Raw genomic sequence first — 18,030 nt, 5'->3', positions numbered from 1 at the left:
TCAATAACAACATTCAAATCCTATTTTAAAAAAGTAAAACTTACTTGAAAGGTGCCACAGATTCTTCAACCATTGTTGATCCCTCATCACCTTCAATGCCAAAATGATCCTTGGTTTGTTTCTTTTTCAAAATAATATCAATATAACCAGCAATCAATTGGACAATTTGTTCGGCCTCGGTGGTTTGCACGGAATAATATTGATTGGCATAATCACCAAAATCCAAGGTAAATGTATTTGGTGAGGCACCCCAACGTCGCACTGTGGTCAAGGGCCATGAAACCAAAATTTCCTTGGTACGTTCATCTAAACGCAACACTGAATCTTTGGTAACACCCAACAAACGTGGCACCAATTTATTTTTGCCATTCATTTTCTCCTTCACCAAAAAGAAGGTAACACCATAAGTGGGCAGTTCACGGGCGGTTTTTGTATACAAAACCTTGGCATCAATTTCTGAGAGATCAACATGTTTTTTGTGTTCGGCAAAGACTTTCTTTTCGATATTTTTAACACGAACATAAGATTGGGGTAAGAAGTCCTTTAAACTAAAAAGAAAGAGAAATGGAAAAATATAAAAAATTTGGAAGGAAAAGGAAATGAACAAAGAAATAGTAAAATAAACTTGGTCCAGATTAACATTGAGGAATTTTCCTTGCGGAAAATTGAGTGGTGAGGGTGGGCGTTGAGAAGTAAAGGGTTTCCATATGCCTCACCTCCCTCTCCAACAAACTGGCAATTGCCGCATGGAAAATTTGCAAAATCTTGTGCCAGACTATGAAAATGTTCATGAAAAATCTTTGAGCTTATGGGAAAAGGAGGAAGGGAGCTCCTTCACCTCCGATGTATCCTTAAAGCTACAACAATAGCGTGTGATATTTTCAATGTCGGACACAATCTTGACTTGGTAAATGTCATTTCATTTAATGTTATTTGCATTGTGTACAAAATACAAAAGGCAAAGCCTACTTTTAGGCTCGTAATGATGAACTTTGAAAATAAGAGTAAGTCTGGACTTGGTTTCAAGTGAACAAAAATGACAATTACAAAAAGCTTTTGCCATCCCATATTGTCACCATACTTACTCTAAAAATCCAGGTTTATGCTTAGCTTCGTTATGGGGTCCAAATTGTATGTGGACCTGAATACCAGCAAATTCACAAGCTAAAATTAAAAAGAAAAAATAGTTACAAAATTGTCACTTATAAATTCATTTAAAATCTCTACAACTTACCCTTTTCCTGAGTAACAGGATGCGTGCCATCCAAAATAGTATCTCGAGCCTGTACATAGAGCAAATTCAATTGTACAGGATCACGTGAATCAATGTTTTGATCAGAGAAAAAGAAACGACGTCTCAGCAAAACGGTTTCCGATTCATCAATACCTTGTTCACGCAGGGTTTTGCCAACATCAACCCAATTAACTAAAGAGAGAGAAATGCATTAAATGCCATAATTTGCAAAATGTCTTTCATCTTTGACTTACTGTCATCAGTTTTCAGTTTTTTACGCAAACTTTCCATTTTAGCATCACGATCTTTTTCGGTAAATTTACGTCTCAATGTCAGCGTTCCAAATTTATTATCGGGGAAATTTTCATTTTGCGATTCGTTATCTTCCCTGACCAACCCATATTCTTCATGATTGGTAATACCGATTTTTGTACAAATTACAACCATCAGCTGGGAGACGGGTTGAGAATCATCAACCAAAATGGTTTTAACAGCACCATCTAACATACGAACACGTAAGGTACGCAATTTACGTCGGTATTCCAGGGTATCCTGATTGTGTAGTATATAATAGCCGAGAGTGCGGCCATTTTCCAACCATACACCCTGTTGATTTTGTTCATCCGAAATGAAAAGTCCATATTCGCTAGCTGGAAGGTAGAGATAGAACAAGAGAAAAAAGTGAGTGTGTGCTACTACTTCTGCTACTGTTAGTTGTTGAAGAGGAAGCTAATGTTGAGGGGGGGATGCTACTCTGATGATGTTATTATAAAAATCAATTATCATTGTTATCCTTATCCCCCATCCACCTACTTCATATCCTCATCGAACCATTGTACAAATATTGATTTATTTTCTTATTTTTTTTTTTCAAACTTATTTATTTGTTAGTAGGTGGTTACTTAGTGTGTGTGTTTGTTTTTGCTACTTACGTTGTCCCTGAACAGCTTCAGCAAATTTATCTCGGATTATTTTGCAGGCATCGAATACTGTGGTATTGGGATGGAATTGTATGGTTTTCGTTACACGTCCACCCTCCAATTGTATACGTAACGATAATGTTGACATTTTTCAGCTTTCTTCTTCTGCTTCCCTTTCTCTTCGATTTCTCTTTCGTTGTCTTTTTTAGCCTGTTTTTGATTTTCTGATTTGGTTTCCGATTTTGATTTGGATTTTGTTTTTTATTTTCCTTTGTTAGGAATTCGTTGTTGTTGCTGTTGGATGAGGCTGCTTCTGCTGCTGATGTCAATGATGGTAGTAGGGGTGGTGGTTGTTGTAAAAGTGTTGTTTGTGGTGGTTTTGTTGTAATGAATAATACTAAGGCAGACAATGGTATTCTACTTCTCCTTACAGTAGTAATAAAAGGCACTGTAAAAATAAGAACAGAGAGGAAAAAAGGGTCATATATAGAGAACAATTTTTATATTGGAATTGTTGTGCAGAAATCAAATCAAAAGTACATTGAAAAGAAAATTTCAAACTATGTGTGTAATTAGAAAAGTTTTCGCACATCTATCATTGAAGTAAATTAAATTAAAATTAAAAGGCCTAATAAGAGATGGTGATGGCATGACAGAATCTAGCATAAAAACTGAGTTTCAAATTAAGTCAAAACTTTATAATATAGTTCATATGTTGGTTACCATTCATCAAAAACTCCTTCCCACGAATATCCCAAAAGGGACAACTGGAGATTTTTGGCATACAAAATATATATTCTATTTTTTAACTTAACGATATGGGATTTCGAACTTAGAACACCACTTGTAGAGAAGTCTAATTACATGGCTGAAGGAAATGTAAGACAACATTTTGCTTCGGAGTTTAACTACTGCTGACTGAGTTTAGCATCTGCTGTGTATTAAAAGAATCTATGTATAAACAAAAATCTATATACAAGAATTGTTTTCTTTTTAATGTGTAAATATTATTTGTTTCATATTTGTGTATTTTTAATATCCTAACAAATTAATAATCACTTATGTGCAACTCCAGACGTTGTTCTTTATAACTGATATTCTCACATGTTTTATTTTAAGCATCAATTTCCAAACAATAACATTTCTTTCCCATGTACTTTGTGCATATGTCATTCAATGGTCTTTTTACTGTGTACAAAATGCAAACGCCAAAGCATACTTTTAGGCTCGTCATTATCTACTTTGTAATAAATGATGGACTTGCACTACATATTTTTCATTGGCTTTTGGGATGGTTTAATTAAATATTTTTAAAGGAAAAATGAATGCCAACATACAGAGAGTAGACAACAGGAAGTGAAGAAATATGTAGAATAGAGGAAAATAACACAAGGAAGCAAGAAAAACCACATAAAAAAATTGTTGAATTTAATGACAAAGTAAGGGTTTCTTATTGACATTACATGCAAATATCAGGACATACAACTGGATGCACTTTTATCTGAAGGATAGATCGAACTTCCCGAGGGGTTTTATCCTTAATAACTGTTAATATATTTGAAGCATCCATCCAAAATAAAACATGTATTATCTGTAAATGTCATCCAATGCTCCTTCTATTGGGTATCGAACAAAAAACAAAGCATACCTTTAGGCTCGTAAGGATTAACTTTGTAAGTAAGTAACTGAAGAACTGTCATTATATAGTGGGAAATATGAAAAAAACATAACAAAACAAGAGAAAATGTTCAAGACGACTAATTGTTGTTGATTTGATAAAGTTGAGGCCAAGCAGCGCTCCTAATTAACTATGCCAAAGCATTCCTCTTTAACTATTCCTTTCCTCCCTCTTTCATCTCAAGGGCAGACAGAACTCCCTTTGGATTTTTCTCTTTAACTCTCATAAAGGTAATAGACTCGTAAGTACGCAGTTCGGTGGTACGGGAACAGCAAAATATCTAAAGGTAAAACACTGTCTTGTTGTAGCTACCGAGGCAAGAGTTTGGCACAATCGAGAAGACTACGGAAACGGCAAGTTTAAGCGAATTATCGAAATATTTTGAGAAAAAAAATGGACTATACTCCAACTAATAAGAATCTGTTGAGGGTTCACATAAAGTGGAAGGTCAACATTATGACTGAAATCTTAACTGAAGGATGACATCTCAAAATTTAGCTTCAGTTGTAGAAGTATTGAAAATTTTGCAAGATATTTGGAAGAGAACCAGTCGGTTATACAAAAATAATGAATTAACATAACGCTTTACCACGAACATTCCAAAAGGGATAAGACTAAACTTCGGCCCTTCTGCCCAACAGTGATTCGGCAGCCCTGTTTGTCTGAAGAAACATAGGCACGCTTTCTGTCGTATAATGAATGAGTTGTGGATATATGAGAGCTTCTTTGAAACAAAAGAAATGATGATGGATATAATAACTGTATCCATACAGTTCCTTAGATTTATATCTGAATATATGTAGTATACTTTTAGGTGCAAACAATTGAAAATTCAGTTGGCAGGCGTTTTTACTGTTACACTGTTAAAACACAGTGTTATTTACAATTAATTTAAATCTAAATGTGACATAAAGCGAATTTTGACTTCAATGTTTGTGCTAAAGAAAATAATTCTCAATAAGTTTGAGATAAATAAAAAATAGGCCATTGTTTTTTTTATTACAATAAGTCAACATGTGGAATATAAAGCAAAATTTGACTTCAATGTTGCCATAAAGAGAAGAATTCTCATTAAGTTTGAGAAAAATAAAAAAAACATAGGGAATTTATTTTATATTTTATTTAGTACAGTTCAGGACCGGTTAATATTACGGAAATAATCTAGAAGTCTTTTGGCATTTTTTTTTTAAAGAAATTTTATTTATTAATGTAAGAATAGAATAAGACCAATGTGATCGTAAAATAACATGGTATCAATGTTGAACTAAAGAGAAGAATTCTCATTGAGTTCGAGAAAAATAAAAAAACAAGTAAAAAAGTATCAGTCTGCTTGGCCGACAGAGATATACCCTCAGTCTGTGTATATTGGATTAAAGATCAAAAGTTTTGAGGAGGAGATATTAAAAGGAATGGATCTACATTGACCATTATGGAAGTGGATCTCCAGCCACTACATATGGCGCCATAGGGGGTTTTTACACCCATCGTGCTGTTTGCTCAAGAAGTGTGCAATTGCCCCTGAAAAAACTTTTACCATCGTAATTGAGGCAACGAATACAAGTTGCTTCAACAAAAATCAAAGTGATGCGATAGCAGGTCTTAAAGTGAACTTATCCGAAATTTTGTGTGGGAGGTACCGGATGGAGTGGATAAATATAGTCCATATTTCAACCTGATCTATATTTGGTAGATATATTAGGATGTGTAAAGTATGGACCAATTCGGCCACTCCCTTCAAAAGTTACCGTAAGAACAATTTTTCCGAACATTTTTGAAATTTTGTGGGGGAGGTACCTGAAGGAGTGGACCGATATGACTTATCTTCGAACTTAAACTATGTTTGGACAAAATATTACTAAGGCCAAATTTTGGACCGAATCGGCAGATCCGTTCGAGAGTAATCTTGCACTCCAACCACCTCACACGGTGTCATAGGGGTTTTGTGCAACTTTCAGGCTATTTTCTCAGGAAGTATGGACTTGCCCCTGATGAAACTTGTACCGTCGTATTGGGGACAGTGAATACAAGTTGCTTAAACAAAAATCAAAGCGATTCGAGAGCAGGTCCTAAACTGAACTTATCCGAAATTTTGTGTGGGAGGTACCCGAAGGAGTGGACCGATTGAGTCCATATTGAAACATTAACTAAGTCTGGTACACACTTTACGATTGGCAAAGTATGGACCAAATCGGTTACTTCCTTCAAGAGTTATCGTGCGCACAAATTTTCGGAACATTTTCGAACTTTTGTGGGGGAGGTACCGGAAGGAGTGGACCGATATAGCCCATCTTCGAACTTAAACTAAGTTTGGGCAAAATATTACGAAAGCCAAAATTTGAACGGAATCGGTTCATCCGTTCGAGAGTTATCGTGCCCTCCAGGCAGCCAGACAGACAGACGGACGGACATGGCACATTTGCCAGTATGAAAGTGTATATAGCCTCGTTAGCATAAATGCTGAGGGTATAAAAAAGGTAAAATCTACGAAAATATCATAAAGGTCAATCTTGTGGAGAATTTTCACAGCCCATTTTCTTTAGGCCCATTTACATAGGACTCGCGGTTCTCAAGCAAAATCGTGGAAACCCAAAGAACCCCTAAAATGTGAATTTAAATCGCGATTTATTTGAAAATCCCTCCGGCGATTTATTTATTTTTTTTTGTTTCTTGGTATTTCTCATTTATGTCCATTGTAGTTGCAGAATCTGCAAAAACGTCCCAGGTGTAAGCACCTTTCATTTAAATTTGGTTAAGGCGCACCATGAGTGTTTAATAGAGTTCACATGGAGAATTTATGAGTAATTTTTCACACATAAATTCATATAAAAATTCACATAAAAACTGTTTCTATTAATTTCTTACTCCTTTTAAATTTTTTACTTTCAATCGGTCCTTTGGCAAGCAAATCCATTTTCATTTCGTATTGAAGTCAATTTTCTTCATGCAATCCACTTACTTATTTCTCTCACTGTATTATACTCTTTCTTCCTCTTTGCAAGACATCCCATTGCATTGCATTGCCTGCGTAAATTTGACACAGATTTTTTTGTTGCTGTTGTTCCTCCTATTGATTCTGATTCTCCCTTTTCCGTTCTTTTTTTTTGTTCTTGTTCTGACATTATTTTATGATTTTTTGTTTTGTTCTAAGCTTTAGAATAAACATCGATAAAAATGTTTAGATATTTTCCAAGCGGTAGCATGTAGTCAGTCAATATTTGTGGTTGAAGAAGCATTAAGAGCATGGTCAGGCCATTGTTAAGAAGAAAGGGGGTTTAGGGGGAAACCACCCTTAGTAATAATGGAATGATGAGCAGCAAAATATACAAGTGTAGCAGCAGTGATTTTTTTCTACTTCTTCGGTGACATGGCTTGGTTTGATTTTGTGCAGAGCTTCTTTGAAAATATTATTTGTATACAAGACCCATATTATAATCATTATGGGAAGAAGATGCAGAAGAAGCAGAAACAATGGGACACGCTTGCCTTTGGTGAATGTGATAATTGCAAACAGAAGGAGCAGCAGCACAAACCAAGTAAATCTTGAAAAGAGATACCAACAAAGAACAAAAAAAAAAACAAGCGACAAGAAAAACTAAAAACCCACATACAGAAAATATAAAGTGAAGAGGGCCGGGGGGAGAGAAATAGTTCCATTAGCACACCCTTTGAAGAAGAGAATTAAAAAAAAATAAGAAAATGTTATTCACTAAAAATATTATAAAAGAAATATTTTACTGGAGTTTTAAATATTAAATATTTATTTTGCAAGAATTTTCCTTTTTCTTGCGTTTGAGTTAAAAATTTCACAATTCTTCCTCATAAGGGGGTTGGAATTTTTCAAATATGGTAATCAACAAAATCAATATCGTTTTTCTTTTTCGTGTAGAATTTTTAAAACAATGTTTCACTTTATGTTCTTCTTTTTAATTTATTTTAATTACTTTTTTTCTGTTTTATGTTTTCCAGCAAATAGTTTTCTTCAACAATATTTTTTCTTTTCCAAACACACAATTTTTCCCAGACACTTTTAGTTTATTTTTTTTCTTAACGCGATGTTCTTGCCTAACGCTCCCAAATAATACTGAAAAAGGTTTCTGGTGTCGCTCATCTGACACAGCGGCATTTTTTGGCAAAGATTCAATGAATATGGACCCTTGATGTCTCGCTTTTTTTAAGGGATGCTGTTGTGGTTATCTCTCGCCGTGTTGAGGGGGATAAAAAGGCTCTTGATTTTTAAGGATAACAAGATTTTTCTCTTCCTCTCAATTTATTTTTCTGTTAGTCTCTTTATCCATGGACTTGCGCAGATTTGTTACAGGGCAAATCCAAATTTCACAAAACCACCCCAATGTTAAGGCAAAATGTTAACTAACATTTCTGTTAAATAGTTGTACAGTACTAAAAGTTGTACTGTACTAAAAGTCTCTTTAAAAAATCCATATGTTTTACAAAATCTCCAAAGGAATGGTGACATATGAATATGTTAAGAACTTTTGTTGCCAGGGATGGGACTTCTAGTAATTTTTGTGGGAACCGAAAAAAAGTTTGACAAATTTTAAAAATTTTTCTTAAATAGGGCTCTAACCTCAATTTGTTATTTCTCATATTGCCGGAGTAGGTTTAAAATGTTCTATTCAATATCTTCATTGTGTGGTAGCCACATGTTAAGTCAAAATGTTAAATAACAGTTCTGTTAACTCTTTGCAAAGTACTTCAAAGTCTCCATTAAAAACCATATGTTTGACAAAGTCTCCAAAAGAACAGTAACATATGTTTAGCTAGAATGGAACTTTTTTCATGTGTACAAAAGAAAATATTTTGTTGTCAGGGATGGGAAGTTTGATAACACTTCCTTGAAGCCAAATAAAGCTTGTAACCACAATTCAAGCTGTTTAATTTAGCACAAAAACTCAAGAATACCTAAATTTATGTTAGTCCAAAGAAAACACTTAACATCAAGATTAGATGGCAGGGATGGGAAATTTATGGACTTGGTTTCAAGCTTCTATTATTTGGCTGTACAATTTTACTTAATTAATGAAATTAATCGAGCTAACATGGCCTAATTTTACTTTGCAGAAATTCGTTGCCAAATTCATCAAGGAAATGTATCATTGTGAATTTTCATTGGTCCCATGAACTTGGGCTCCCATCTCTGTCATTGCCATAGAACACCATTACCACTGTATTTCGAAACTGCTTATTTGTAATTCGATCGTTATGGCTAAGACAATTTGGCTTTTAATAAAAGGGTTAATGACTTGGTGATAATCTGAAACCAAACCACGCCACCAAATTCTCAAACAAAGGATTTGTTTTGGAAATAACACAACAAGTAATCAATGATAATAATGAGGTTATGTCCTCTCTCCACCCCCAAAACATTTCCAAGACTTTGATATATAACATTTTATAGTACATATTTGCTTTGTCTTTCAGACAACAAGTGGATGAATGAATGAAATGGCTTTGGCCAAAATACTAAGTAAACAAACATCATTGATTTTATGACACCGAATACGTTCTTGGACGTCAACAATAAATGACAATAAGTCAGGCCAGCCGGACAGTGCATAAACAAATATCAAGTTACAAAACTCTAGAACCCACCCCCCCACACAAATATTGGCAGACAATGAAAATTGGTCTATTTTTACTGTTTTGATTTTAGTGGGCCATAAAAATAATTCCAAAATCTATGACATCATTTTCTTCCATGGTACTGGTGTTCTTGGAAACCCAAAAAATTCGCCGCTAATTAAATGTAAGACCATTAAAACAATAGTCCGTTGCTACGTCAATTAAATGCCAGTGATACGATGTGACCATTAAAGGTCATGAGAAACATGTTGAACTGTTTTGGTAAATTAATGGAGTTTTAATAAAAAAAAAAGAATAAAAAACTAGCAGGGCAATTTGTCTTATGACAGCACAATTTAGAGTTTGTAAAAGGAGTTCATATGAAGAATTTAGCTTAATAATGTGAGTCTGTTCCCGTACACAAACAAAAAATTGTAAATGTTTTCAAATTATGAAGGAAAAAATATAAAAAAAAATTAAAATATTAAATTCATTCATATTCTGGAAAAGAGCACATATTTATATATAATTTGTATTATCTTTTGTCTATTTTGGTGTTTGATGACATTTATATTTATAAAATGTTGTTATTTGATTTCTAATTTTAATTTAATACTTAAAACATATTTTTATTTTTTTTACTTTTAAAAAAAAGAGTTCAGAATTGCTTGCCGCTATTTATAAAATTTTGTCATTTAACTGATTTTTAATTTAATATTTAAAACATATTTTTTATTTTTTCTTTTTTAACTCTTTTTTTTGTAAATTTATTTTTTAATAATTTTTCTTCTTCGATTTTCTTTAATTTTTTTTCTAAAAAAAAAATTAATTATTTTAAATCTTTTTAATTTAATTTCGAATTTTTCAATTTATTTATTTTTTTTAAATTAATTTTTAATTATTGTTTTTAAATTTTTCGATTTTTTTCAATCATTTTTGCATCTTTTTACCATCTCTAATATGAATAGAAATTAGCTAAAAGACGAGCATATAGACCCAGGAAAAGAATTCAGAATTGCTTGCCGCTATTTATAAAATTTTGGCATTTAATTGATTTTTAATTTTAATTTAATATTTAAAACATATTTTTTATTTTTTTCTTTTTTAACTCTTATTTTATTGTAAATTTATTTTTTTATTAATTTTTTTCTTCGATTTTCTTTAATTTTTTTCTAAAAAATTTTGTTAATTATTTTTAATTTTTTATATTTTTTCAATTTATTTTTTTTCAAATAAATTATTAATTATTTTTTTTTAAATTTTACCTTCTCTAATATGAATAGAAATTAGCTAAAAGACGAGCATATAGACCCAGGAACAGAGTTCATAATTGCTTCAGAGTCTGTTCAGATCTTTCGGCATATAAATTCACAAAATATACCCACAGATACTTTAGTAATGAAATCGTTCAGATTTCGTTTAGAACTGTAGGAACAAAAAATTTCCCGGCTATGTTCAAAGAGTTCAAATCAAAATTGGTTCGTATTGTTTCCCTGAATTCCCTCAGATATTTTTTCACAGTCTGTAATACAATTAAGGGCACCCAAAATTACCTTGAATTTTGACCTAATTCGAAAGCACGTTTTTCTTTTGAATAACTAAAGAGCATCCTCAAATTTATTACAGCAATCACAAAGAGTTCGTATTAAATTTGTTTCAGAAATCATTCAGACTTTTCTCAGATATATCTGAACAACACAAAAATGAGTTTTACTAGAACAGAATTCAAATTAAAATCGGTTCTAAAGGCTTTGAAGAGTACTGTCAAATTTAACACAGAAATTATTTAGAATTTTGAATTAAATTTGTTTCAGAAATCATTCAGACATTTCTCAGATATATCTGAACAACACAAAAACGAGATTTAGCAGAACTGAACAAATTAAAAGTGGCTCCAACGGCTGTGAAGAGTACCGCCAAATTTAACATAGCAATTTTTTAGAATTTTGAATTAAATTTGCTTCAGAAATCTTTCCGAGTTTTCTCAGATATATCTGAAAAACATAACATGTCCGAACACTATTAATATATCGAGGCACGATGTTCCGATTTCGAAAGGAGTCGAAAAAACAACAATAAAGTTGAAAAGAGATTTCGAATCAAAGTCGAATTTAATTTTTTTTTCGAAAATAATAAATATAATTAACTAGAAATTATACCAAAAGTTTAGATATATTTGTTTGAGAAAGGTCATTTTTAAGGAATGTTTTAGTTTCATATTTTATACAAAATCTTCTGAACACAATTAGAAACGTTAGAGGATAAGATACAGAGAAGATTCTGTGCGACTTTTTAAATATGGAAATACATTTCACAGTATAAAACACAAAATTTTCGAAACTTTTCTTTTGATATCTGAAGACTGAATTTTAAAAATATTTTTAAAAGTCATTAAGAAGCGATTCTTATTTATAAAAATCTTGAATTAAGAATATTTCTAGGGTGTATTTAAAAACTAAGTTCCTGAAATTGAAATATTGTATTCTTTCAGAAGTATTTTATTTTTGGATCTATGAAGACTGAATTTTCAATCATTCGATAATATTTGAATAATAAAAATGTGGGTCCTTCGAGTTATTTTTATATAACAAAACTATTTATCTATTCTTAATAAAAACAAGAAGACTACTTATATTTGAAATTTGGAAAAAAGTACTTCAAAATTAAAATATTCTATTATTTTCCGAAATCTTTTATTTTGGTCTATGAACACAGAATTTAAATAATTTGCTAATATTGAAGCAACACAAACTTTGGTCCTTCAAGATATTTTTATATAATAAAAAGATGAAAACATTCTCTTAATAAAAAAAGATTATAAAAAGTAAAATTTGGAAAAATACTTCAATGTCGTTGTTGTAAATTTCGCATTTAAAATATACACTTTTCGGTCCTTCGAGGGCAATAATTTTTAATTAGAGGCAAACATTTGCCCAAAAATACATAAATGTCGTTCTTGAAAATTTTCACATTTAAAATATTCACTTTTTGGTCCTTCGAGGTCAATAATTTTTCAAGAGCGGCACATTTTCGCCCAAAAAATCTGCTTATATATATTTAAATTGACTTCTTTTATTCTTTCTGAAATATTTTCGTTTGCATTTTTTATGGTCTATTAAGATAGAATTTTCAATCATTTCATAATATTGTAGTAATATAAATAATGGCCCTTCAAGGTATATTTTATATATAAAAGATATGAAAACTGTATCTTAATCGAAATAAATCCTTTCATTTAAAAAGAAATTTGGAAAATACATCAACACAGTATACATACATATATAGAAAACACACTTTTATGGGGCTCTTGGAAGCCAATAAATGGTGGGACTTTTATAATTTCTTTAAGAAACCCCTATTTCATATTTTGAGGCCTTTGTTTTGATTTGGAATACGAAGCACAAATTGAAAATAGGGCATTCTTCCTGAATTTTTTTGTATGGCATCTGTCCTATCGGTTTATGAAGACTGAATTCGACCTCGTTTCAAAATACTCTTAATAAAAAATATTTTTTATCGGCATTTTTAAAGAATACACTTTTGGTCCTTCGAGGGTAATTAATGGTTCGATTTCGCTAATATATTTAAATTGAGACAAATTTAATGGGTTTTTTATGTAAATTAGGAAAAAAATATTTCAATTTTATTTTTTAATATTTATGTCATATTTAAAGTAGAAACTTTTTGGTCCTTCGAAGACAATGAATGTCCAATTTCGCAATTTTTTGTTCATGAGAGCCAAAATTAATTTTTGTACAAGCAAGCTATTTATATTTCTGCACATTCGACTAAATCTGACACTTTTGGTCCTTCGAGTGAATATTGAAATTGAAACATTTTGATTTTTTGACACCCTATAACCTTCAGAGATAAATAATTTAACGACTCTAGGGTGGATTTTAAAAACTAAGATCCTTTCATTTGAAGTTCTAACGGGAATACAATTTGATATCTAGTGTCCTTTCTTACATATTTTCTTTTAGTCAAGAAGAGTGAATTAGTAATCATTCATAAAAATATGAAAACTGAAGTAAAAAAACTTTAAACATTCACATTCTAGTGCAATTAATGGTCGGTTTTGAAAGAGGCAAATTTAATTTTTGTGTAGATCAAATTGGGGAAAAATACTTCAATGAATTAACTTACTACGTATTTCATATTTAAATTGGAAACTTTTTGGTCCTTCGAGGACAATGAGTGGCCGAATTTCGCAATTTTTTAGTGGGGGGTCGTAATATTAATTTCAGTACAAGCAAGCTGTTTATGTTTCTGCATATTCGACTAAATTTTGGAACTTATGGAACCACATCGAGTGAATATTGAATTTAAAACACTTTGATTAGAGCACCATAATAACCATCAGAGATAAATAATTTAAGGATTTTGACTAGATTTCTAACAAAAATATACATAAAATTGTTAACAAATTTCCAATATAGAATAGAATGAATATTTGTCGAATTTCGCTAATTTGTTTAAGAGAGGCAAATTTAATTTTTGTATATAAATACATATGTGTGAAATTTGGAAAATAATACTTCAATGTATTTCATGAATATTTATTTCACAATTAAAATAGAAACTTTTTGGTCCTTCGACGGCAATGAATGGCCGAATTTAGCTATTTTTCCTAAAGAGAGGAAAATTCAATGTCTATAAAAAAAATGTTTATAGTTCTGCATATTCGACTTAATTTCAGACTTTTTGTCCTTCGATTGAATATTGAATATCACAAAATTTTGATTTTTCGACATCATATAACTTTCAGAGACACATAATTTAAGGATTTCTAACAAATATATACATAAAATTGTTAAAGAAACTCCAATACAGAATTCAAACGGATACTTTTAAATATTGTATATTGTTGAAAGAACAAAAAAAGTATTGAAATTCTATAAAAAAAAATTTTAAAACTACTGATCTGCTTCTCTAACGGCCTGTTTCCCTAAGACGGGTCGAATTCAAATTCGTTCGAATTACTGCTGTAATTGTAGAAAATTTTTGTTTGATTGAAAACAAAAATGAATCAAATATTCTTCAAAAAACTGAAGTTTGGTAGTAGTTCGAACGAATTTGAATTCGAATCTTCTTAGTGGTCCTTCGAGCTAAAATTTCAGTTTTATGGGTTGTTGGCCAAATCTGTACACGGAAAAATAATTGTCTTCTTAAAACCATTTTATAAAACTAAATTTAATTTTGAAAATTTGATACTTCACCTTATATAAAATTAAAAATATTTTCTTTTTTATGTTCTTTTTTATTAATTTTCTCATTGGAGTAGAGCTTAATGACCGAAAATTTTAAAGCCGAAAATTCGAACCGACACAAATCTTCGGCTTTCCTTTTTCACTTGCAATAAAATCTTCGGTCATTAAGCTCAACTCCAATGAGAAAATTATTTTAAAAAATTAAAAATAATTGTTTTAAGACAATAATAAAAAATACTATTTTTGATAGCAATTTTACTTACTCGTATTAAAACTATTAAAGCTGTCGAACTCAAAATGTTCTTTGTCCGAAGAAACAAACAAAAGAAGGCACATTCTGGCAAAGGCAGAAAGCAAAGGCATCTTTGGTTTCGTTGGGACGTCGATGGTAGGACTCCAAAAGGAAGCAACAACCAAAGTCGTCATTTTCTATCCCGTCCAACTGTGATTCGTTTAGCAAAACTCCTCTTCTTGCAAATTATGGATGTAACAACACAGCGAGCCACACATCGACTGTTTTCTGTCGACTCGGCGTAGCGATGATGGCGCGGGTGGTGGTCCAAAAATACGAAGTTAAGGAATTTAGAATCTATGTTGTGACCGGATACTAAGACTATAGGCACGTTTGTGGTGACGCGTTTTTTTAACGTTATAAGAAAACGTCCATAAACGTAAATTAACAATTAAACAAAACAAAAACCAAGCAATTGTAACAGTTTTTTTTTGTTTTTGTTTTAACAATTTTTGTACGGCAAGGGGTTTTTATAAAACACCGTGTCCGTCCATATAAAATAACTAACGGAAATTGTCGGAATTTTCTTGCAGAAAATGACAATTTTTCTTTGTTGTTTTTGTTGGGGGAGTTTATAAGGCTGCTGTTGGTGGTGGTAGAGTTTTAAGGCACGTTCTCAATTAAAGCAATGATGACAACAACTTTTAAAAATTATAACGGTTTTGGTTTTTTTGAGTAATTAATATTTCGTTTTGTTTTTGTAAAAAGGCACTTTTCTTAAAGAACTTAAAACTTTTTTCGTATACATAAGGCACTTTGTAAAAAAAATAAAATAAGGCGTAACACTTTTTGTTTTGAAATTTTTGTATGTTTTTTTGGATTTTTTGTTTGGATGATGCTCTGCACTTGTTTCTTGACAAATGGTTAACTGATGACTGGGTTTCAACTATTTTGGATGGCTGGCTGGCTTGCTGAAAGGTTGGACTTTGGAATGTCCTTCCCGATCTGTGGTTAGGCCTAGAATGATGTGTTATGTTGACGACACATCGTTGGCTTCTGTCGGTTGGTACATTCATCCTCCTAGCACTTGACAAATGACGACGTCAAACAATCGTCTAGAATGGTTTGCGCATGTTTCAAAGCCGCCAAAGTTGGATGATATTTGTGTTCATCTTATTACCCACCACCATCACCACCACTACGACGGCCACCACCAGCAGCCTCATCATCATCGTCGTCGTTATTGCCAACCAACAGCAGCAGTGATGCTGTGTGGTGACACGAAATCAAAGATCCTTAAAGACTCAAAACAAAAACACTCAACTCAATGTGTGGAACACACTCTTATATCACCACTAAGGGGATGGAGATCACAAGTTGGCAAAAATTGAGTGAGTGAAATTTCAGCAATGAAAAAAAGTTGTGTTATGTGTGGAGGGGGGATGAAGATGTTGAAACACCACCCCTAATTTAAAACCTCTGGAATTTATTCAGTCCAGTAATAAACACAAGTGACAAGTGTCTTTTTTTTTTTTTTTTGTTTGGTTCTTTTTTTCTGGCAAAGTATTTCTTTCTAATCTAATCTACTGCTTGCTGCATGATTGTGACATCACAATAATCACCAGGGAAGGCGCGTCAGGCCTAGTAGTTGGTAGCAGCAGCAGCCCAAAGGCATAATCACGTGAATTCCCACCCATGGTGTTTGCTGGGAAGTGCAATACAGGCTGCTGCTGGGTAAACAAGTAGTTAGTAACAGTGACAAAAAAACTAAGCACAAAAATATTGTAGTGTACAACGAAGTATGGACTGGAGAGGAACATGCAAGGGGTCGCCTTGCTAAAAGTGCTTATATAAGTGCAAACAACAGCAACACCGAAAACTTGTGTTTTCTTGGCATCTAAATGAACAACACAAAACCATTGCACACAGCTTTAACAAAAAAAAAAGAAAAAACGCCGTTCACAAAAAAACCTTTAAAAGGGAAATGCGTCAGGACACAGCAGGCATTTAATAATTATAAACATGGCCCAATGGTAGGAGATATTGTAGTGAAACCCATAGCAAAGGTCAGAGGGTCAAGACTCCTGAGAGAACACTGGAAAAAACAGGTGATATTTTCCCAGAACAGACCCACACATTTTAAACATTTCGGTACTCTTTTTGGGGAAGTCCGGAAGTACTGGTCCGAAACGAATTATCTGTGGGTTGTGGGTCGTAAAACTAATATTCCAAAGAGGCAATTTTTAATGTACTTATAGCTATAAGACTAAGGTTATAAAAATGGTATACTGAGTCCTTGTAAAAATTCAACGATTTTTGTCGTCAATGGTGGCTTGCTCTAAATCGTTGAAAACACCACGTCTATGTTCCTATCTGCGTCCTCCTAAAAAAGTTGACATTTGATGTGGAATATGGAATACAAATTGATATTTTCGAAATCTTTTCTTTTCTGAAATCTGAAATATTTTCTTTTGGAATCATTTACTTTGGTCTGAATTTAAAATCATTCGATAATATTGGAACAATAAAAAGTTTATAAAATTTAATCTAAGGACAGATCGAATGTATTTAAGGACTCTTCAGAATTTTGTGGCCCTTTTTGAACATTTGAACTTGCCGATAAAAATGTGGATTAGGAATTAGCTGCACTAAGACACAAATGTTGAACTTTTGTGGGGGAGGACCGATATGGGCCATTTTAGAAGATAAACTACATTTTGACAAAATATTAGGAGATCCAAAGTTTGGACAGAATTTGTTGCCCCATTCAAGTGATATCGTCCTAGCATTTTAGTGACATTTTTCAATATTGGGGAGAAGTACCGGAAGTTGTGGACCGGTATTGCCCCATGAAACTAAGATTGGATAAAATATGACGAAGACCAAATTATGGACCAAATCGTTTGATCAGTTCGTGGCCTCCAGACACTACATATAGGGGGTTTTTTACAACTTTCGGGCAGTTTTCCCAAGACATATGGACTTGCTCCTGAAAAAACTTTTACCGTCGTAATGGAGGTAGCGAATGGAAACCGCTTCAACAAAAATCAAAGTGATTCGAGAGCAGGTCTTAAAACGAACTTATCCGAAATTTTGTGTGGGAGGTACCAGAAGGAGTAGACAAATATAGTCCATATTCGAACCTGATCTATATCTGGTAGACATATTAGGATGTG

At 32.4% G+C, this 18,030-nt stretch overlaps 1 protein-coding gene across 10 annotated transcripts in view; it reads right to left on the bottom strand.

The window, feature by feature from the left end:
* Positions 1–18,030, bottom strand: part of rhea (Talin_middle and talin-RS domain-containing protein rhea) — a 114,782-nt gene that overhangs the window by 21,952 nt on the left and 74,800 nt on the right. For 9 of the 10 annotated variants that reach the window (XR_012412773.1, XM_073985586.1, XM_073985589.1 and 6 more), the window contains exons 4-8: positions 2,167–2,602; positions 1,489–1,884; positions 1,235–1,426; positions 1,086–1,164; positions 45–548 (exon numbers count right to left, since the gene is read on the bottom strand). Coding sequence is in view for 9 of the 10 variants with exons in the window: in XM_073985586.1 (XP_073841687.1) it covers positions 45–548; positions 1,086–1,164; positions 1,235–1,426; positions 1,489–1,884; positions 2,167–2,302 (1,307 nt within the window). In the remaining variant the exon portion in view is untranslated. Of the gene's footprint in view, positions 1–44; positions 549–1,085; positions 1,165–1,234; positions 1,427–1,488; positions 1,885–2,166; positions 2,603–14,885; positions 16,859–18,030 lie in introns of those variants that run through there. The other variant, XM_073985587.1, reaches the window with a different exon arrangement.

Source organism: Musca autumnalis, unplaced genomic scaffold, assembly GCF_047663935.1.
Source record: "Musca autumnalis isolate F117 unplaced genomic scaffold, ASM4766393v1 scaffold_4, whole genome shotgun sequence".
Lineage (NCBI taxonomy): Eukaryota > Metazoa > Arthropoda > Insecta > Diptera > Muscidae > Musca > Musca autumnalis.
This window is presented reverse-complemented; position numbering and strand designations above follow the sequence as displayed.